This window comes from Brachycentrus maculatus, unplaced genomic scaffold (assembly GCF_059751285.1).
Source record: "Brachycentrus maculatus isolate JH-2025_06_01 unplaced genomic scaffold, ASM5975128v1 h1tg000131l, whole genome shotgun sequence".
Lineage (NCBI taxonomy): Eukaryota > Metazoa > Arthropoda > Insecta > Trichoptera > Brachycentridae > Brachycentrus > Brachycentrus maculatus.
In genome coordinates, this window is record NW_028280884.1 from 1,015,088 (window position 1) to 1,039,780 (window position 24,693).

Here is a 24,693-nt window from a genome sequence, read left to right on the forward strand (position 1 = left end):
GTATTTTTTTAAATATAATTTATCCTCCCTAACTGTACCATTAATAGGTACATAAATAAAAAAACCAACTAACGACCATTTTTAGCCGATTCCCCTAGGGGTGGGCAGAGAGAATAGAACGCCACATCAATCTGTCTTTGTAAACAATCTTCGCCTCATCGACATTCATGCATTTTCGACCACTTTCTAGTATTTGAAATAATTGATATGCCATGTTTTCCTTGGTATTCTTCTTCTTCTATTACTAAAAACATTTGCCTCATAAATTTGTTTTACTATCCTTTCTTTACTTTATTTCATTCACTGCCCAAACCATCTCAAAACACCGTTTATTATTTTTAAATAAATCATAAAAGTAAAAAACAATATTGAAACAAGAACTTCCTTGTTTTTTAGTGTAACTATTATTCCATTTTATTTATGTAAACTTAAGATATTGCAAAACAAATATGAATGTTTTAGGAAGTTGAAAAAAATTAGGTTTTTTTTCGAAAATATTAAAATCTCTCCAAATTTTCGCTTGAAAAAATGACAACATGGATCATGATAATTTAAAAATTTTCCCAATCTTTGACCTTGGAAATGTCTACTTCATTCTTTTGTATTTGGTCTATGTATATTTAATTTTTGAGCACATCACTTGAAGATCTTTTCCGGAAAATTATTTTTTTACCCTTTCCTTCTTTAAAAAAGTATTTTAAGATAGAAAGAAACAGAGCTAAGATGTACTCTGCTAAAACATTGATGTTAAAAAGAGGTGACGCATATTGAGTAGAGCGCTATCACTTTCTTTCATATAGAAATTTTGAGTTTCTTTTATCATAAGCTTACATTTTATGTCTTGAGTGTTCTATGATATTGTCTATGTCCGAATGATCGTTTTTAGTCTGTGTCGCTGTGTTGAGAATTATTTATAAATTGATTCGAGTGATTAGATATATTAATTATACCGCTTGATATTGATAATAATTTGCGCGATTAACGGCGGCTCGATCGGTATCTGCACCATAAACGGACGCCACAAAGTGATGTGTAACAGATGGGTGTAATGTGTAATTCGGCCGCCGCGAATGGAGCTTGGATATGGATGTCATATTTACATGCTCTTCCATCGCGACCTGACGTTATGCAGATGTTTGTAATTGTGTAAATAGTGGCACGCCGACTAATTTTAGCCCGCGGAAGACTGATTCACGCGTTTTTATAACCCGCTGCTATGGTTAATATTGTGACCAAATTATAACATAACCTTACGGGGTATGAGACGAAGTCGTGAATTATTCGCTTCCGCAGACAGCAGAGACTCTTGAATTTGTGACAAAAGACGGAGGAATATCAACACAAAATGACTGCGGCGTTCAACCCTAATGATATGGCGAGGTAAGCTACTGCAGGAATTTTAAAATACTTGTGATTTTGTAATTTGTTGAGATGGTTTGGACATGTGGAACGTACGAGTGAGGAAAGAACGGTTAAACAACTTTATGAGGCGAATGTAGTTGGAAAAAGAAGCAGAGGAAGACCAAAGAAAACCTGGCACAATCAGGTATGTCAAATACTTGAAAGCGGCCGGGTCAGGAGTCGTAATAATCGTCGGGTATGTATGAGGAGATGCATGAATGTAGAAGAGGCGAAGAATGTTTGCAAAGACAGAGTGGTGTGGCGTTCGATTCTCTCTGCCTATCCCTGCGGGGAAACGGCGTGATGGTTGGTTAGTTAGTTAATTAACCTTCAATTTCAAATGACATACCGGAATTATTTGGTATTTCTTATTTCAATCGAAATGAAATCAAATCATGCTTCCGTATTAAGAATATGGAAGTCTGGGCATTTACGGGGTGTCGACCGTCATAGGCTGGTTTTAGTGTTCACTTAAACCCGCCTATGACGGTCGTCAGCCCCGTAAATACCCAGACTTCCATATTCTTCTTCATCTTTGATGAGATGTCAAAAGATAATATAACAATAATGCCATATAATTTAATATTATTTATATTTGAAGCACTAACTTTGTGATTTTACATTTTATAATTAAAATGTAACTTTGTTTTAAAATCACTATAAATATTTTATCATAACTATAGCTTCGAAACCGGTAGATTGTAATTAAGTTATAATAAAATATTTATAGTGATTTAAAAACAAAGTTACATTTTAATTATAACAATAATGCTATTTAAAAATCATTTACCGGTTTGTTTTCTGATGATTTTGCACTTTGATTTTTTTATTTTATTGAATTTTATGTTTTATTTTTATAAAATACATATTTAAATAATACAAAATAGTTGGTAAATATACAAAACATTTCAAATATAACATTTCAACCTCTCTAATAAAGTAGATACTTGTGTTTAGAGAGGGACTTCGTTTTAAGTCAATTAAACAAAGTAAATTAAAAATAAAAATATATCCTTTGGTATGGAGTCTAGGTAGGGGTGAGTCTTATATGTTTTTTTAATTTTAATTTTAAAGATTTGATAATTTTCTATAGATCTTAAGTTTTTCGGAAGTTTATTAAAAATGGTAATGAAAATGATGATGAATAATGTTTGCATCATGTATAGTTTAATTCCTCCTGAATAATGTTTCCAGCATTCCTCTGAATTGGCACTGTTTATTGACAGAGTAGTTATGCATTCTGCGGCCATTGTGTGCGGCGGGGCCCATTGTCGGCTCTCGGGAGGTTTATACACAGCTGGGGCTTGTTTTGACAGCAAGCGATCGGCAAATTTACTCATTTTTCTCGCTAAACAAACGCTATCTTTTTTCTAGGCCTCGTGGCCTGTTTTAAAAATTGTAAAAATTTAAATGCAGTTGACCCCTGATATAAGTGACTTTAAGGGACCGAGACATTTTTCTCTCATATAGAGGGCTTTTTATATCCATGGTTTATTTAGTTAGTTAGTTAGTAAAAATACAAATGCAGTTGACCCCTGATATAAGTGACTCTAAGGGACCGAGACATTTTTCTCTCATATAGAGGGCTTTTTATATCCATGGTTTATTTAGTTAGTTAGTTAGTAAAAATACAAATGCAGTTGACCCCTGATATAAGTGACTCTAAGGGACCGAGACATTTTTCTCTCATATAGAGGGCTTTTTATATCCATGGTTTATTTAGTCAGTTAGTTAGTAAAAATTCAAATGCAGTTGACCCCTGATATGAGTGACTTTAAGGGACCGAGACATTTTTCTCTCATATAGAGGGCTTTTTATATCCATGGTTTATTTAGTTAGTAAAAATTCAAATGCAGTTGACCCCTGATATAAGTGATTTTAAGGGACCGAGACATTTTTCTCTCATATAGAGGGCTTTTTATATCCATAGTTTATTTTAACGTGGTATAATCTTCTTCTGCTTGTTGTAGGCCTTGTGGCCTGTTCTTAGGAAGGATTATAGCCTCCTGCGATGTCGATTCTCAGCTGTCGATCTATCTCTTTGGCGGTCTGTCCTGAGTTATCTACCTTGGGGTTGGTCGTGCAGTGCTATTTTTTTTTAAATATATATTTTTTTTGTATAAATCCTTCTACTTCTTCATAGTGTAGGCCTTGTGGCTTGTTTTTATGTCGATCCATCTCTTTGGTGGTCTGCTCAGGAGTCGTCTACCTTGGAATCGGCCGTGCAGTGCAATGTGGGGGAGTCTAGATGGTTCCGTTCTCCTCACGTGCACATACCATTGTCTTCTTCATTGCCTTCCCCACCTAACGACATCTACCATCTCGCATATTTCTCTTATCCTGGTGTTCCCTATTCCATCTCGTAGACTCAAGCCAGACATGCTTCTTAGAGTCTTCATTTCTGTACGAATGCTGTAATTCACAAAATTTCAAGTGTGTCGAAATCTTAGCTCATCACTTAGGAGTTATTGGCTAGTTTTAAGTAATCGCTTTATACATATCGCTCACTCCTTTCAAAAACGTCATAAATCAAAAATCGTCAATTTTGAGCTGTGCGTGTTTTCGGAATGCCCAGAAAATGTACTATATCCCAGCAAAAGAGGTATATTTTTAACTTAATATTTACCCGCTACAGGACAGAAAGTGTTGTTTTTGCATTTTGAAAAAAAGGTATTGTTTTATTATTTTTTTAAGTATACTAAATATTTTTCAAATGGAGAAAAAACCTTCAGGTTTTACCTAAAAAGATTTGTTGCACAGTAAAAAGTTCAATAAGTGGCTTGATATTTATTTTTAATACACTGTGTTATATTCTTAAACTTTAAAAACGTTCTCCTGATAAACCAAGTTTTTTTATTTATGACGTTCTTGAAAGGAGTGAGCGATATGTAACATTCACCATTCAAACCATGATTGACACCATCCTACTCGAATAATCTTCTTTCTAGCTACATCCCAGCTTATTTTCGTTGTAGACTGCTGTGGTCAGCTCTCCTCGTCCTCAGGTTAAATATAGGTCCTGTCCTAGACAGCGTCACCTAGGCCATGCCTTCAAATCATGTTATCTTTCTGCAGCACCAATGAATATTTTGGTCTTCCTCTAGATAACTTTCGAGGAAGATCCATTTCTAATTGCCTGGTTAACTACATATTCGGGTTCTCTGCGTCCTATATCCCCATAATTGTCTTGCCGCTACCTTCTTATTAATGTCTGCTGCGCCCAGGCTTCCACGAATGCGTGAACTCTCCTTCCTGCTAAATCTATTATTTTATATCATACCCTTTTTTTTTAATCTCTGAATGGTTTTTAATAGTTTTATAACCTAATTGTGGAATTGTTTAACGTAACTATTTTTGTTAATGTAATGTAATGTTTACTATAATAATAATAATAATAAAACCCTTATCCGCACCCCAATGGTGCATAGGGCACTGCTTCATATAAACGCAGTGTTATCTTGATCGTTTACAAATGAAGGAAAGGTGATCAGCCCTCCGCTTCAGGTACCAGTCCAGGGTAATATTGAATAAATATGACAGTGAAAAAATCACTTATATTTATTTTACGCCCTTTGGGAATCGAACCCGGGACCTCCAGAACGGTAGCCGAGCGTGCTGACCATTACACTACGGAGGCGGACAATTTCGAAAACTATTGTTAATGTAACTATTGTTTATTATATTTTTTTAAATATGTTAGCTGTACAATTCCCGAACAAATAAAATAAAATAAAAATAAAAACTCTTTATTTTGTCTCTAAAGGGCACTCGCTGACCATCTGAGTGTTCGCATTTCAGCGGATTCTAGTTGCCTAGAGAAGGTGCTATACATGGTCCAGCATTCGGAGCCGTATAGGACCATCCTACTCGAATAATAATAAATAATAATGAATGTACAAATCAAATTTTAGTTTAAAAAAGGTACATATTGATCATGCGGATTTTGCATTCCCTGGCGCAAAACAAACAATCAATTCACTGATTTACTAATTGATTATACAAAAATATGAAAATTGGATTGTAGTTCTGAATAGTGACCCGTGCATTAAAGGTCAACAAGAAGAGATAAACGCTCTATTCTTACAACTATACAAATTTGCTGTAATTGGATTTTCTCTGTATTTGTAGCTGTAATTGGCTGAACTTGGGATAGTTGAAAAGATTAAGAAAAGTTCTTTAAGGTGGTATGGACATGTGGAGCGAATGGATAACGAGAGTAACTAAGAATGTATATTTGGCAAATGTGAATGGATGTAAATGTCTGCCTCTCTAGTGTAATGGTCGGCACGGTCGTCACGGTCGTCTACTGCATTGTTCCGCCGCGTGTGTACCGTGGTGATTAGTTGGTGCGCCGCGGAAAAAAGTCTAGTTTTGTGAAAATAACACAATTGCTCCAAATTTTGACTGCCTGTGCTCAGTTAAGTAGGCTCACATTTTGCATTAAACATAACATGTAAAATATGTTACCAAAATATTGTAAATATGCACCTCTGAAATTTCTTAATTTGGTAGGTGTACCTTGAATAGAAATAGTTTGCGGAACACTGGTCTACTGTACTGGAGGTCCCGGGTTCGGTTCACAGGGGGGGGGTGACATAAATTAAGTGATTATTCACTCTAATATTTATTCAGCACTACCCTGGACTGGTACTTGAAGCGCAGGGCAGATCACCTTCCTTTCATATGTTTGATGATCAAGATAATACTGCTTTTATATGATGCAGTGCCCTACGCTCCATTAGGTGCGGATAAGAGTTAGAAGAACGGGGGAACAGAACGAGGACGGCCGAAAAAGACCCGGCATGACCAGAATAATTAGAACCTAAAATCTGGTGGTGTCTGGGTGTGTGACTCGGTAGACCAGCACAAACATCTATGGTCGATTTAAGTAAGCCTTGTTTTAGCAGTGACCCTTATTTTTAAACTTATTGATCTTGTTTTATTTTTCAGTTGGTACTTTGGGGGACTGACTCGGGCAGAAGCAACACACATGCTGATGGGAGAAAGAGAGAGCGGCGTGTTCTTGGTGAGAGACAGCAACACCATCCAGGGAGATTATGTACTCTGTGTCAGGTAAGATGAGAGAATCTCATACATAAATTACTTAATAGTATACAGTTAAAATGTATATAGTTCATGTCCGCCTCCATGGTGTAATGGTCTGCACGCTCGGCTACCATTCTGGAGGTCCTGGGTTCAATTCCCAGGGGGGGGGGGGTCAAATAAATATTAGTGATTTTTTCACTCTAATAGTTATTCAATTATATTATTATTATATATTCAAGTACTTGAGAAGTAATACAGGTACATCACTGTATACTTTATCAACTTTATTCCATATTACCCTGTACTGGTACCTGAAGCGGAAAGCTTATCACCTTTCCTTCATTTGTTAATGATCAAGATGACACTACGTTTATATGATGCTGTGCCCTATGTACCATTGGGTGCGGATGAGGGTTTGAAACATGCAGGAAACGTATAATGATCTGTGTTTGGTTCCAGGGAGGACGAGCGCGTGTCGCACTACATAATAAACCGGGTGACTGCCGGGGACAAGTGCGTCTCGTACAAGATCGGCGACCAGCTGTTCCCCGACCTGCCCGCGCTGCTGGCCTTCTACCGGCTGCACTACCTGGACTCCACGCCGCTCGTCAGGCCCCTGCCGCAGCCGCACAGCGCCGTCATCGAGACTGTCATGGCCAAGTACGACTTCGACGGGAACGTAAGTCTACCTCGCTTCATACAGGCGATATATTCTACCAATATTTTAACCGGATCCACGCGGCTCGCATAACCATATGTGTTTTCACAAAACATGCCCCATACGCGGCTGACATAAGCGTATGTGTTTTTACTTTGCTCCAAGCTCTCGAACCTCATATCAACTTGGAGGGATTTTTTTATGGTGTGGAACTTTGGATAAAATAATACGTCAATCCTTGGCCTTTTGACATCTGTTGAAATATCTGACTAATAATTTGTAACATCACAAGGATAAATAAAAGAACAGATCCCTGATTTTTCTTGAGATCGGTAATTAGTCCGCTCTATAATCATGCCCTATATCTGTCTCACTCTCGACGCTACGCATCGCCAGTGGGTAAGAGTGACACACGATGCGTGCTTTGATTTATTTATGTTACGATATTATTTGTTTATATTACGATATATTTCAAGAATAATGTGACACAAGTGTATTATAGATTGCCAAAAAGGCACAATCAATCCCATTGAACATTTTTGTTTAGGAAAATAAATCGTTTCTTAACTAAATACATGATAAAAGTAATAATTTAGAAAACGGCGAAATACCACGGGCGTCTCTCAGGAACAAAGTTGACGCGGTTAAATGGTTAATCAATTTCAATTTAAGTTTTACTTGGCAAATACCACTATATTTAAAAATCTATTGTCACACGTGTTTCCATGCATTCCGTTTCATTTTCAATCACCGTATGTGAAGCTAAATCTAAATGTGAGAGTTGTGTCCTTGGGACGTATAAGGTTGAAGAGGGGGTAGGAGCGTTACTTTTTTTTTTATCAGTGGGAACATAGACAATAGGGGGGAGGCAATAAAAAAGCTTCTTCATCTCACCAATAGATGTGTCTTGTGAAAATCAATGTTGAGATGTCAAAAATAAGTTGTATTTCTCTTTCCAGGACACAGATGATTTGCCGTTCAGGAAAGGAGACGTACTGGAGGTCATCTGTAAGGATGAGGAACAGTGGTGGACGGCTCGTAACAAGACCGGACTCACGGGATCCATCCCTGTTCCCTACATCATGAGGGTGAGGCTCTTATTGCACATACACCCCATCACACATCAATGAAACGCATCGCTCACTCTTTTCAACAACGTCATATATCCAAAATTGTCAATTTTCAGTTGTGTATGTTTTCGGAATGCCCAGAAAATGTGCTATATCCCAGCAAAAGCGGCATATTTTTAACTTAATATTTACCCGCTACAGGGCAGAAAGTATTGTTTTTGTATTTTTAAGAAAAGATACTGTTTAATTATTTTTTTAAATACACTAAATATTTTTCAAATGGAGAAAAAACATTCAGGTTTCACCTAAAAAGATCTGTTGCACAGTAAAAAGTTCAATAAGTGGCTTGATATTTATTTTTAATACATTCTATTATATTTTTAAACTTTAAAAACGATATCCTGAAAAATCAAGTTTTTTGATATATGACGTTGTTGAAAGGAGTGACCGACATGTCTTCTTCTTCCTTCTTATGCATCCGAGGATCTGTTTATTCCGTTATCCATCTCTTGTGACATTGACTGCCAGTTGTCACACCATTGGACGGAAAGTCTGCTGATGACAGCCGGACTGTTGGCTTATCCTTTGCGTTTACTGCATGCACACAAATTTCTTTTGCAAGGATTTTGAAAGCCAAATGGTTAAGAATAAAGCGTGATGCTTAATCAATTTCTTTTGGTGGTATCATACATGATAAAAATAGTGAAGGACATTGGTAACATAAACCAAGCTAGGACACAAAATGCCAAACCCTCTTCTAGTGGAACAGAAAGTCTGTTGACGACAGTCAGCAGTCCAGCTTCTCCTGAGGAGTGCAACGTGATTTCCTCTCAGCAATGAGCAAATGCTGACAAGTTCCTGATTGGCCCACACTAGATTATCCCTCCTGTTCCCGACACAGATTGAAATAAAAACATATTTAAATTTTTAGGTGATTTATCCAAAATTAAACAATGTCATTGGATTGAATTCTACTTTTATTTACATATATATGATAATATGTGACGCGTTTCGTCTTTTAAGACATTTTCAAACATTATGTGTACCCCTAGACCTAATAATATTTAATAATAGCAATTATTGTTAATATATAGGGACATTTTGTAAATATTTTTAGTCGGTGTTTGATAATGTCTTAATAAGACGAAACGCGTCACATATTATCATATATATGTAAATAAAAGTAGAATTCAATCCAATTACCCTGTTTAATTTTGGATATATTACTTAAAAAATTTAAAATGGAATTCTACCAACTGTCTGCAGTTACAATAAATGTAAATATTCCGTTGGTTTGGTAAATAAATAGTATTTTTTTTTTAAATGTGTGGTTTGTTTCAGTACGTGGAGACTACCGGAAACAGTAGTAATGTGAGCGCCACGGAAGCCCTCAACACATCCGGGCAAAACAACCAGAACAGCGGATCGCCCAACCCTCCCGACGGCCAGCACACCCCCACCAACATCTCCAAGACCAACCTGCAGGTACTATCACCACTCCTTGCGTGTTGCCAACTTGACAACATTTATTCCAGAGGATATAGCACTAGACCGAGAAAAACTTGGCACGATCAAGTATGCCAAATACTTGAAAGTGGTCAGGTTAGGAGTCGAAACAATCGGCGGGTGTGTATGAGGAGATGCATGAACGTGGAAGAGGCGAAGAATGTTTGCAAGGACGGAGTTGTGTGGCGTTCTATTCTCTCTGCCCACCCCTGCGGGGAAGCGGCATGATGGTTAGTTAGTTAGTTAGCACTAATTAGTCTCTAGGCCATAGTACATACGCTGACCACTACACTATAGAGCCGTGTGATTGAACACAAGTGCAAATACATATTATGTATTTTTTGACATTTCATCGAAGATGAAGAAGAATATGGAAGTCTGGGCATTTACGGGGCTGACGACCGTCATAGGTAAATGCCCAGTCTTCCATATTCTTCTTCATCTTTGATGAGATGTCAAAAAATGATATGAAAAATAATACTCCTGTAATTTTTTTATTTATTTATTGAACGGCTGAATCCTTTAAAATAATACATATATACAGTATCTAATATAAAAATACAAATACACTAATGAATACACTAATAGAGAAACAAAAAGTCTTATGACATAAAATCATAATAAAATAACAAATAGTAAGCACTGGTAAATACACGTCTCCTTCAAACACTATCGGCGAGCAGCAAGAGAGGTAATCCAGATTTTGTGAACAAGTATTTGGACACACTCAAAATGTTGTAAATTAAATTGAATTATTTTTATATTTCCAGCGCACCCTGCCTGCAATGGCGCGCGTGCGGCAGTCGCGCGTGCCCAACGCGTACGACAAGACGGCCCTGCGTCTGGAGCACGGCGCCGTCGTCATGGTCACCAAGATGAACATCAACGGGCAGTGGGAGGGCGTGCTCAACGGCCGCACGGGGCACTTCCCCTTCACGCACGTCGAGTTCATCGACGACGTCAACGACGCGGGGAAAGGGAGCTAAGGTTGCCGCGGCTCGTGAGTCGAGAAAGGTTGAAAATGGTCATCCCTCTATACTTATGCTAATTTTCATGAAAAAACCTTAAATTATAAATGAAACTTTAATTTATATTTGAAGCAATAACTTGATGATTTTCCATTGTATATTCAAAATATAACACTATAAAGTGATTTTAAAACATTTTTATAGTGATTTGAAAACAAAGTTATATTATAATTATAAATAAAACACTTGTTTTTCACCACTTGAGTATTATATTTTAACGACTAGTTTCGGCCTCTGTGCTGTAATGGTTAGCGCATCTGGCCACCGTGCTGGAGGTCTCGAGTTCATTTCTCAAGATAAATATTAGTGATTTTTTTAGTCTAATATTTATTTAATATGACCCTGGAGTGGTACCTGAAGCGGAAGACTGATCACATTTCCTTAACAATCAAGATAATACTGTTTCTATACGATGCAGTGCTCTATGCGGCATTGGGTGCGGATAAGGGTTAGAATATAATATATATATATATATATATCGGTAGCCTGGAGGGGAAGAGAGGGAGATCCCCCACACGATGGACCAATCGAGTTAGGGCAGCAGTGGGCGCCTCGGCGGTTGGAGCGCTACATGCAGCGCAGTCAAGGGATAACTGGAGAAGAGTCATTGCTTCCACAAGGGTCACAACCCCCAGTATAAGGAATAAGACGGGGAAGAGATAGAGTATATTCAAACCTGTAGATAAAAGCATGTATAGCTTCCGAAACTAGTTGTTAAAATTTAATACTCAAGTGGTAAAAAGCAAGTATTTTATTTATATTCTAATCGTGGCTTACCACTAAGTAAATCCCGAAACAATAAATAACATAAAATAAGCTTACAATTTGAATAAATATCCGTGCCAATATAGTCTTATTGGATCGTCTTGGAGGTCTTCATTTCAATCATTATTTGATTCTTGACCCTCTGTAGCTGGCACACACGGCTGTGCCACGGCGTAAATGTGACACAGCGTGGCGCAAATGAAATAATTTATTTATTCTTATTGTAACACATTGTTTGCGGAAAACGCTTGAAAGCGTCTTTTACATACTGTTGGTAGAAAGTGGGAGATGCTTCTTGTCGTTCTATTAGCTTACTATTGGTAGAGCGCGAGAGATGCCAAAAAATCTTGTACAGATGGGTATTGGGTTTGCGGTTACTTGCGATTAGTAGACGACCCTAATTACTATTCTAATAAGGGTCGGGGTTGATGAAAAAACCGCCCGACAACAATGTGTTGCCAGCAACACTGAAGTTTTTTTTTTAAAATGCTTATGGCTAGCGCATACATCAACCCTTAGCACTCGAATGCCACTATAACGGCGGCACGCATGGTTTTACCGTATTACTCGAGTGCCGCTGCTATGGCGGCATGCAAATAAAGTCCACATACTCAATATTTTCAATAAATTGTCATTTTCTTTTCAATATAATTAATTACTAATAAGTCTCAGAATTCAATTGAGTTGACGGTGTGCACATACCAAATAACTTTCGAGTGCAAAGGGTAAATATTCGTCTTACCACTGTATACTCCTAGGATGCCTATCCCGCATCTCTCTATATGAATAGGGAGACAGGATAGAACGCTGAATGCGCAGTGCTTAAATGTAGTAAAAACTGAAGCGGTAACCTGACTAGCTGAACGACAGTACGCTCTAATTTATGATTGATTATTTATAATTTTACCGAGTAAAATTATTTAAAGCGTTTTTGAAAAATGTACAACTGACCAGAATCAAAAAGGGTAGCACCATGATGTGAATGTAATTCACCGATTGAGCTTATGACAACAGGAGAAGTCTCAGAAAATAACAAAGATATCAAACATAGAACTTTTAAGTGTAGCAGATGCATCTTACGTATGCACACGTTTGAAAGAGATACAGAATGCTTGTCAATTTGAACAACGTTCAATTGAATGGTGTTTAATATGTCACCGAATATAAAAGTTTGGGCATTTACAGTGCTTATGGCTAGTCGTTGCCTGGTTTAAGTATCCATTTTATACACTGAACTTTTTTATTTTTAAAAACCCTTATCCGCACCCCAATGGTGCAAAGGGCGCTGCATATAAATGCAGTGTTATCTTTATCGTTAACACATGAAGGAAAGGTGATCATCCCTCCGCTTCAGGTACCAGTCCAGGGTGATATTGAATAAGTATTAGAGTGAAAAAATCACTTATATTTATTTGACCCCCCCTGGGAATCGAACCCGGGACCTCCAGAATGGTAGCCGAGCGTGCTGACCATTACACTATGGAGGCAGACATACACTGAACTTGGAGGTCATAAATATATATACTTTGTATTTTTTTGTATTGTCTCAGCTAATATTTAATTTTTTTCTTTCTTTCGGCAGTCAATATCTGCTATGTTCATGTGCTATGCTAAAAGTTGCTTTAGCGAAACGTTATGGCGCCTTATCCTGTTGTCATTTGCTCGATGATTCGACCACAAAGATATTTATGTAACGACGCTTCTCAAATTGTAGCAAAATGTGTATGTAAAATTTGTATAGACAAGGTGTATGAAATGAGGTCGGTATCGGAAGACTAATATTTTGTATGGAAAGTGCATGAAGCGCCGTCTGTGCGCCAATTTGTATGGGAATTATTATTTTAATTATATTTTATAATGAAACATTTATGTGTCGTGTACATAATGCAATAATAATTAAGAATTACTCAATACCAAAATGTCTCCCTGTGAAAATGTGAAACTTGTACAACGTGCCCCGTTTAAAAGTAATATTTATTCAAATTTAACAGTGTTGCAAGTAAAACACTATTTTTTTCTGTACCTAATTTGAATTCAAACACCTCGCAACATTCTTTCATTGCTGTTGGCCAATCAGGTGACATCTATATAAAATTTTTCAATACCATTATCTTGCTCTTTCATATTGATTGTAATATGAATCAGGGAAATGCAATACACATATGAAAAATAAATTATAATTGGTGTATTTTAATAACTAATTGCCTTCAATATACATATATATTTTGCTCTTTCTTACTGATCATTATACATATATCGCTCACTCCTTTCAAGAACGTCATAAATCAAAAATCGTCAATTTTCAGTTGTGCATATTTTCGAATGCCCAGAAAATGTACTATATTCCAGCAAAAGAGGCATATTTTTAACTCTATATTTACCCGCTACAGGGCAGAAAGTGTTGAATTTTGAAGAAAAGGTATTGTTTAATAATTTTTTTAAATATACTTAATATTTTTCAAAGGGAGAAAAAACCTTCAGGTTTTACCTAAAAAGATCTGTTGCACAGTAAAAAGTTCAATTTGTATTTATTTTTAAATAAATACAAATTGAAATAAATACAGTTGGCTTGATTTTTATTTATTTTTAATACATTGTATTATATTTTTAAACTTTAAAAACGTTCTCCTGAAAAATCAAGTTTTTTTATTTATTACGTTCTTGAAAGGAGTGATCGATATGATAGAATGAGATCTTCTTCTTCTGTGCGTGTCTGTCAGGTTCTCCTGACGTCGACTACCACTTGATTGTAATTGTCCTTGTCTCGGGCAGCTCTAAACAGCACCTTGACAGTCCTGATCCCCGTCCAATCTTGTATATTCCGGAGCCAGGAGATCTGCCTTCTGCCCACACCTCGTCGACCCTCTATTAGGTGCAATAGCTCGTACTTGTCTTATGACCTGCTTAGCTCCACACACAATGAGGGTTTTTCGTTTTCCCCCACCTCCAGAGAAAGTAGTTGCAGCAACCCCGCTCCGTTTTTACTCTGTTTTGCTGTACCTTCGAGGCAGATCAAAATCCGGTACTCAAAACATTGGGTCGATAATAGAATGATATACAAAAATATATTTATTATATTATATATATTATATATATTTATTATATTATAGCTGTACCCGGCCACGCGTTGCTGTGGCTTAATTTGGTCAAAAGCCAAAAAATAAAAGCACACAATTCTATTAAGGTTCATTTTGTGTGCATGGATTTTTCAAATTTAATCCAGACACTTGTAGCGATTGTCGCTGTGCTTTGTTGATGGCCATTGCTACTGTATACGTTTGAACTCGAATGGCATATCTGTTGGAATCATTGGGATGCATGGAACAGTACATCTTACTTTTAAAATTGCGTCACCAACTTAGTACTGAATTCTTAGTAGATTCATAGAATTCTTAGTAGATTCTAAGGATTGTTCGAATCTTATTACAGGATTTATTTTTTTACCTTAAAATAGCGTCAATCGAATTGTGGAGTGGTTTTAATGATACGAAAACCTTCCCGAATCCAACATATTTACAAAATTTCATCTTGATTGGATAAGCGGTAAAGGCATGCATAAGTTACAAAGAAAAATACATTCATTTTTAAATATATAGATTTGTATTTGAAGCAACAATTTTGTGATTTTCCATTTTATAATTAAAATATAACTTTGTTTTTAAATCACAAAATATTTTATTATAACTTAATTATAATGTCTACCTGTTTCAAAGCTAACCGCTTCTTTAATGAATACAAAAAATAAAACCCCTTAAGATCTACCCAATCAATCTCTTTTGCCTAGCGCCCAAAATATTTTGAATTTGAAAGTAGATATAGTTTGATATTAATCAGTCTTGAAAAAGAAGCGGTTAGCTTTGAAACCGGTATACTTTATAATTAATAATATAATAATAATAATAAATCCCTAACCGCACCACAATGGTGCATAGGGCACTGCTTCATATAAACGCAGTGTTATCTCGATCGATTATACATGAAGGAAAGGTGATCAGCCCTCCACTTCAGGTACCAGTCCAGTGTTGAATAAATATTAGAGTGAAAAAAAATCACTTATATTTATTAAACCCCCCTGGGAATCGAACCCGGGACCTCCAGAACGGTAGCCAAGTATGCTGACCATTACACTACGGAGGCGGACGAATTACTCACTTAAATACTTTATAATTAAGTTATGATAAAATGTTTATAGTGATTTTAAAACAAAGTTGTATTTTAATTATATAAAATAAAAATAAAACCCTTACCGCACCCCAATGGTGCATAGGGCACTGCTTCATATAAACGCAGTGTTATCTCGATCGATTACACATGAAGGAAAGGTGATCAGCCCTCCACTTCAGGTACCAGTCCAGTGTAATATTGAATAAATATTGTAGTGAAAAAATCACTTATATTTACTAAACCCCCCTGGGAATCGAATCCGGGACCTCCAGAACGGTAGGCGAGCATGCTGACCATTACACTACGGAGGCGGACTTATTTAATTATAGAATATATTTATTTTGAAATGTTTTTTTTATAAGTACAGGTTTCATATTTTCAAGGGATTTAAATATAAATTTATTTATGCATATTATTAAGGTTATTTTAAATGAATTACCATCGTAATGGTAGCTATACATATTAACATATTAGTTAAATATTTTATTAAAACATCGAAAAACTTACTTATAATAATAATATATGTATTTTTTAATCAATCATTTTTTCTCTGTAATTATATTATCACCATATCATCCGCCGCTCATAATTTTTGTTTGATATAAATGTATATTTTTTTACAATCTCAATTTGCTCAAAATGGCTCAACAATTAACGTATTTCAGGATTTTTTAAATAATGTCAAGTGTATGTTTTCATTTCATTCTATTCTGTACAAAGCAGTTAATTTTTTAACAGGTGTTAAGGTTTTTTTTATATTCGCATTTAATCTTGCATTTTTCAAAGAAATTCCATTTACAACGTTGTGAACTTTTGTTGTACAAGAAATTAACAAAAAGCACTTTTAGAATTATTATCTTTTTAGGTTCTTGTCACGGAAAATAAGTACATATAGTAAAATAGATCTGAATGATTTTTTTTGCTTTTTAAAATTATATTTGAGTATATCTCTGTCTCTATTGTCTACATTTTTTTATTAAATTTATTTATTTTTTATTTGTAATTTACAGTGTTAGAAGCAAACAAAGCTACTTCCAGGCTAATCATTTTTAACTTACTCATTTGGAGATTGTAAAGTATGATTGTCAATGGAGAGAAATAAATAATATATTTAAAAAAAAAATTATCTAAATTTTTTATGGATTTATTTTTATTTTTATATTTCCTGTCAGAAATTTAAAAAATTATTCCTCGTGCCATATCGTTGATCATGCATTACATTTTTGTAATTTCTTGTACAAATTAGGTTTATATTATTATTAAGTAAGCATTCTAAAATAAAATGTAATGTTTTCCTAACTGCGAAAGTATGACTGTAATTTTTGTCATCTTGGAAAATAATTTTGTGCGGAAAGTGATCTTTATTTGCGAGAACTTTACTCTCCTCTCCATTATGATTTTTCTCTTGTGATTTTTTTCGGTTCTTATTTGTTCGGCATTATCTAAAGACCGCAGTTGACAAGGGATAGTTGCATGGAGTTTTACGCAGCATTAAGTTAGCTACTTTGATAATATTTATATTACTAATAACTGACTTCAAAAGCTTCCAAAAATAAGTATTATTCTCCTAATATTAGAAATGATTTTGCTCAATTCAAAAATCTTCAAAATGAGCTGGTAAATACAGTTGAACTTCTGGACCCTTAATGTATTTCATTGATCGGTGTCTGCCTCTTTGATGATCACTCCTGCGGTTCAGGGACCGGTCCAGAGTAATATTTAATAAATATTAGAGTATAAAATCACTAATATTTATTAGGTCCGTCTCCGTAGTGTAATGGTCAGCACGCTCATCTACCGTTCTGGAGGTCCCGGGTTCCATTCACAGGGGGGGTCAAATAAATAAAAGTGATTTTTTCACTGTAATATTTATTCAATATTACCCTGGACTGGTACCTGAAGCGGAGGGCTGATCACCTTTCCTTCGTGTGTTCGATCAAGATAACACTGTGTTTGTATAATGCAGTGCCCTATGCACCATTGGGGTGCGGATAAGGGTTTGAATTGAATATTTATTCTCACCCCCTCTGGGAATCGGACCTGGGACCTCCAGCTCGGTAGTTAAACACGCTGACCATTACACCACAGAGGCGGACAAACAGTGTAAACTTACAGTGTAAAAAATACATAGTCTTCAAAACGGAAGTTCAACTGTATATGTAGTATAACTAATAATATTGAATATAGGAACTTGTAACACTATTAAAATTAAGCTATATTCTAATAACACATAAACTATATATTTGTAAAACTTATATGTATTCATAATATATATATTTTTAATACCATAGTTTTCTGTAAATTTTAATGCTAAAATTTCAATTGATATTTGTATTTTTCACGTATACATCTGCAAATGAATCGATCGCTAAAAATGTAACAAACTGTTGATGGAGGAAAATATATACATAATTATTACTTCTATTCAATATTTGTCGAAATATATTTTTTTTCCTTGATTTCGCTGTAAATTAACTGTTTGATACTAGAATCAAGTACCGACAGCATTTTTCTGGGCAATTATGCCATGTCTCACACTTCATCAGTCTAGAGCCTTTATTTAGACTGTCAGTAATATGGATATTAAAATCCAATGTGTTGATTTGCAGTAATATCGATGACACAATTTTTGCTATTTAGTTCTTAAAATTAAATTTTAGATTTGTACTGACATTTCTTGGTGAAACTGTATTTTATGGAATAAAATAACTATGTAGTTTTTTACACATGAATTTTATTTGACCAGCGACCGGGTTTTGTCTTAATCGACATCATCAGACTGGTGTGAGGCTAGACAAAATTCTATGTTATATACACAACAAGGCAGGGGTTGAAAATCATGATTTTATATAATTTTTTCTAACAAAATGATTCTTCACAATTCACCCGCACATGATTTAAATTTACATGCAAAATCCATTTCTAAAATAAAATTGTATCAAATCATACTTCAAACCTTTACCATAACTTACATGTGATTATTATTATAATACAATGCTTAAACACATGCCATTTAAATTCATTTTGTCAGAAAATATTATATAAAATGTCGGGTCATGGTCCCGTGGTTAGTGTCACGGACTCTTGAGTCAGAGTTTCTCGGTTTGAACCCACTCTACCACAATTTGATACCTATTTCGAGCCGCTTAGGCTCACAGAAATAGTATGAAATTAAAGTATTTTTTTAAATAATAAAAACAAAAATATTTCTATGATTTTGAACCCCTGACTTGTTGTGTATGCATATAACAAGAATTTTGTCTAGCCTCACACCAGTCTGATGATGTCGGTTACGACGAAACCCGGTGGCTGGTAAAATAAAATTCATGTGGAAAAAACTACAAAGTTGTTATTTTACTCTATAAAATGTAGTTCCACCAAGAAATGTCAGTACAAAACTAAGATCTAATTTTAAGAAATAAATAGTGAAAATTGTGTCCCGATATTACTGTAAATCAACACCTCAGATTTTAATATCCATATGGTGCTGATATGGTGTTGAAAACATCGGCAAGAAGAGCTGATGATGAGGCATGGTAATCCAGAAGAGAATCATCGGTTTCCAAAAAAAAACCAAGTCAAGTGTATTTAAAAAAAATTATTTATTCTATATCGCCTCTTTGCATTAAAAGTGTACTATTTTTAAAAATATTCGAAATTGAGTTGATATGGGGAAACGTTTAGTATCACCATTATGGTTCTCTTAAATATTGACAACAGAGCGTCGTTCAATAAACGCTCGCTTTGTTGCAAAGTTTTATTCCATATTTAGTATAATAATTTCATAATTGTACCGAAAGAAATGAATACTTAAGAAAATATTATTGTTTTAGTGCGAAAAACATTATTTTTTTCCTTAAATTTTATCGTATTTAATAAATTAAATATTGTTCAAATAAAATCGTAAAAATTAAGCGACGTTTTATCTAGAAAAGTATTAAGACTCAAAACGATTATTTTTCTTAGCTAAGTTTCGGCTACTATATAACGAAATTAATATATAATTTTGTAAAGCAAAAAATAAAAAATAAATGTTGAAAATATCATTATTATTAAAATATTACACGTTTAACCTTTGTTGTCCGCCTCCGTAGTGTAGTGGTCAGCACGCTCGGCTACCGTTCTGAAGGACCCGGGTTCGATTCCCAGGGGAGGTAAGAATAAATATGAGTGATTTTTTCACTGTAATATTTATTCAATATTACCCTGGACTGGTACTTGAAGCGGAGGGCTGATCACCTTTCCTTCATGTGTAAACGATCGAGATAACACTGTGTTTATATGACGCAGTGCCCTATGCACCATTGGGGTGCGGATAAGGGTCTTATTATTAACCTTTAAAACGCTCTCCTGTAAAATTAGAAAGATTTGAGATTATGCAGTTTTAATGCGAAGAAGCGATATTTAGGGAAATTTAATCATTTTAAACTGATTGGTTGTATGCAGTAAACACCAACATGACTTTTGTGTATATAAAATTGTTGAACGGAGGGGGTATTAGAACAACCATAGCGATCTCAGGGCTGATCATTTTGATATACATTTATTCACCTAGATATCTGATATCTAAAGTTTCGATATGACGACTAGTCTATGATGGATCTTCACGAAACAGAAGAGGGTTGTATTTGACTAATTGCTTTCATACTTCATTCATCTATCATTAAAATATGTGACAGAGAGTATTAGTTTGCAGTAAAAAAAAAAAACTATCAAGCATTTTTGAAAACCTTATTCGTGGGTGTACTGGCAAAAAACGTTAACTTTAAAAATGACAATTTTGACAGTGATGCATATTTTTTTTTATACCATACCCTTTTTTTAATCTCTGAATGTTTTTAATAGTTATTATAACATAAATGTGGAATGGTTTAATTGGCTTTATTTTTATTAATGTAACTATTGTTTATTATATACTTTTTATGTAAAGCTGTACAATTCCCGAACAAATAAAATAAATTTATTGTAAAGTTTTTAACATTCTATAAACTGGCAAAATACACTAAGTACAGTGTAGTTTGAAATGTCATGTTTATGTGGTTTTAAAAGTTTATTACACTTTAAGTTTAATAGCGGGTATTTTATTCAGGCTAAAAGCTTTAAACAGGGATTTTAGAGTTAACGTTTTTTGCCAGTATACCCACGATATGTAATGACCTAATTCTATTTATCCAGAAAATACCAAGGTAAGGTGAGAGGCAACCGGTATCTTGATATATTTTTTTAACACCATTTTGTTTAAATTAATTGTATGGTTATAAATTTTTTTTTGTTGACTAATGAAATTAAAAATATGTTTTTAATTAATGTTTTACTTAGTAAATACCACTTTTTCTTAAAATCTACTGTGACACGTGTTTCGATTACGGTGTTTGAAAATGATGCGGAATGCATCAAAACACGTGTCACAGTAGATTTTAAGAAATAGTGGTATTTACTAAGTAAAAAATTAATTAAAAATGGGTAGATTTTATCACAAAGTGACTGCCGAATCAATGAATGAAATTAAAAATATGTTATTTGAAAACAGTAAAAAATATCTTTAACAGGGTACAAAAATAACCTTAGTATTCTAAGGTTGATAATAAACCTCAAAAATAAAAAACAATACTGACCTCTGCTTACGCATTTTGAAATTTAATATAAATAAATGTTTTTTCTCTCCTCTAAATGGAGTATTTATCAGAAAGTATAAAACATTGTCTTTTTTATCTATTGTATTTTTTTTAATTAATTTATTCAATGACAACAATAAAAATTTGAAAATACCTATAATTTGAGTCATATATTTAAAAATAATGCAGAAAGGGATTGCTATTTGTCTATTATACCCTCACTTGTATATATTTTCATCATCTGAAAAGTATATTGTATTTTTTACTTAAGTTTTTACCAAAATCCTGAGAATAATGGTAGCTAACGTGTATCTAGACATAGCTTTTGTATAAATATAAATTACGTAGTTTATAGCATTTCGTAAAGCGTTTACCATTTGACCATTTCCTGGCTAAATCGAGAAATACAAATATTTTGTTCGTAAATGGTTTTTGAAATCGGCAATTTAGAAGTTATAAAATATAATTTAAGTCCAAAAACATAAGTGAAAATATAAAATTCTTCAAAAACGCCCTAAAGAATTATTACCATATAAAAATTAATATTGCATTCGATAAATGCAAAAATATGATATTTTGTATATTAAAAGCATTGTTCACTTTGTAGTATGGTAATATAACAGTCCTTCCTTATCATTCATCGTTCAATTTGTGTTTAACTACGAGTCTACTTTTAACAATATTCCCATTTCAATTCATTTGTCTTTTTTCTGTTTCAAATTTTTATTTTTGTATAAATGTCAGACAGTAACAATTTCATTTTAATCTACATTTGACCTGATGATGGAATGATTGTTGTGAAACCGGTAGTCACGGAGCAGTGTTTTTTAAAGTGGTATTACCAAAGTGAACGATGAATGATAAGGAGAATGCAAAAATATGATTTCGTCAATAGCCAGGAAAAAGTCAAAGTTGTAATTTTATGCTAACTTTTAATATTTCTTGTATAAATAATACAATGTTATGGATTGTCGGGAAAATTCTGCTACATTTATTTGAAGCAGAAATTGAACTACGCTTACAGCCTCTTAAAAATTGGACGTTAGTATATATATACACATTTATTCAATGCATTTTGGATTTATTGAAATTCAGTATTTTAAATGCATTTTATTAGTTGTTGATGGCCATTTTTATACTACAAGACTGCCGAGGTGTGATCTCGGGAATATTTAGATAAACGTCCGCATAGGAGGTTTATCTAAACAATGTCATATATCAAAAATCGTCAATTTTCAGTTGTGCATGTTTTCAGAATGCCCAGAAAATGTACTTTACCCCAGCAAAAGCGGCATATTTTTAACTTAATATTTACCGCTACAGGCCAGAAAGTGTTGTTTTTGCATTTTGAAGAAAATGTATTATTTAATGGTTTTTTTAAATATACTAAATATTTATTCAAATGGAGAAAAAAGAGTCTGGTTTTACCTAAAAAGATCTGTTGCACAATAAAAAGTTCCAATATTTATTGAACTTGGTATTTATTTTTAATATATTTTTAAACTTTAAAAACGATATTCTGAAAAATCAAGTTTTTTGATGTATGACGTTGTTGAAAGGAGTGAGCGATATGTAAAAAACTCATCAATATTTTCCCGAAAATCTCGTACAATTAAAATATAAGCTCACACAATTATGCACGACTTCAATTATCGTTTCTGCAAGTTTTACTGCAATCTCTTGTTCCAATTCGATTTATAATGAATAGTATTTAAGAAAATTGTATTGTCAAAATCATGTAAATTGAAATTTCAGTCACAACTTTTATAAATATGTTCTTATGAGTTAATAAAAAATAAATTATACAGATATTTCTTCATTTTCATGTCTCCTAATACAAATATCTTATGTTTTCTTTATGAAATAAAAGATGTATCCGCAGTACGCTAATTTAAATGATTAAATTAACCTCCTTATTCATGTGCTCCTGGTATATATCGGGAATAAAAACAAAATAAACCGCTAAATAAATGCAACAGTGTACATAATAGATTAATTTAATTTACAATGTTGCCTTTCCCATTATTTAAAAAAAAATCAAATACAAACCTCCTTTTCTTCATGTGCTCCTGGTAGGATTGCCTTGTACTTTGTATGAAATTGAACAAAGGAAATATTTTTAATTGATAAAAATACATACCTGCTTATCTTTTGTGATAAAAAAATATTAAATGACACGAAATTACAATGTTGCCTTTTTCATTCACTTATCTAATACATATCTTATACTTCATGTGCTCCCGGGAGAATTACCTTCAACTTGTATGAAATCAAAGTACCTACAAAGGCAATTTTTTAAAATAATAAAATACATACATCATATTAAAAATTATATAAATTTCCAATGTTGTCATTCTCATTGATTTATCGAATACAAACCTCCTTATAATTCATGTGCTCCTGGTAGAGTTACCTTGTACTTTGTATGTAATCAAAGTAAACCTACCTACGAAGGCAATATTTTTAACTTGTAAAAATACATAGCTCCTTATCCTTCATATGATCCTGATACAAATATCTTGTACTGAAAACGTGATATGAAGAATAATTGAACATAAAAAATTAAACTTGATTAAAATTCACATTCTCGATACATTACATTTTTTTAATTTCACAATCAAATATTTCAAATGTCCATGGCAATTTTAAAAATCAATTAAAATACATAATTGTAAAAATTTTTACAGAAATTCAAAATTTTATAGATGGGACTGCAACACGTTGAAATTCACAACAATACACGTCATGGAAAAAGCCATAGATGTTTTTTTAAGCGTGACCTATTTAAGCACTAAAAAATAAAACAAAAGTTTTTTTTTTCAAATATTCTATTATATTCTCAACTTATATAAATATTTAGCGTGTTCAATTTTATAATTTATGTACATATAACTCAAACAGTTTGCGGTTTGGTTATAAAAGGCGGGTGTAACCAATGCAATATTGCGAAATTAATGGTAAGACCATGCAATTAATAAAAATGAAAAATTCTTTGTAAAATATAAGTTTTTGAAATAATTTGCTACAGTAAATTGAATTTTATAAAATGATTTACGTATTAAAGAAACAATATTGCCGTAATTATTTATTTGTATATATTTTTTTCTGTAATTTATTTTTACAGATCTACGCAAATAAAACATTGACAAATTTAAAAATAAACATAAGTATGTAAATTTCTATACATAATTTTAATAAAATGACGCATATTCAAGGTAATATAAAAAAGATAAAGTTACAATACAGAATTATAGAAGTCTGCAAATTTGGTTTAGATATTATTTGATTATTATTATTTGATTAGGTCATCCTATAAAATATCGACTAGACCAAATTCGGCAAAATCATTTGGGAACATCTTATCTCAATCTGTTTTAAGGCCCTGAGTGTTTTATAATTACTTTCACAAATTTAAACTATTCATGAGATGACCTAATACA

General features: G+C 33.6%; 1 protein-coding gene across 2 annotated transcripts; it reads left to right on the forward strand.

Moving 5' to 3' along the window:
- Positions 1-843: 843 nt before the first annotated feature.
- Crk (Crk proto-oncogene, adaptor protein) lies at positions 844-23,053 on the forward strand. 2 transcript variants are annotated; one of them, XR_015837565.1, is made up of 7 exons: positions 844-1,380; positions 6,352-6,474; positions 6,907-7,126; positions 8,065-8,193; positions 9,517-9,660; positions 10,452-17,397; positions 17,447-23,053. XR_015837565.1 is itself a non-coding variant. In XM_088260329.1 (6 exons), exons 1-6 carry the CDS (start codon positions 1,346-1,348, stop codon positions 10,665-10,667), a joined length of 867 nt encoding a protein of 288 aa, XP_088116455.1. In that variant the 5' UTR covers positions 844-1,345; the 3' UTR covers positions 10,668-23,053. The 2 variants fall into 2 exon arrangements, 1 of the variants encoding a protein (XP_088116455.1); XM_088260329.1 differs by having other exon boundaries at positions 10,452-23,053.
- The last annotated feature ends 1,640 nt before the right edge of the window (positions 23,054-24,693 follow it).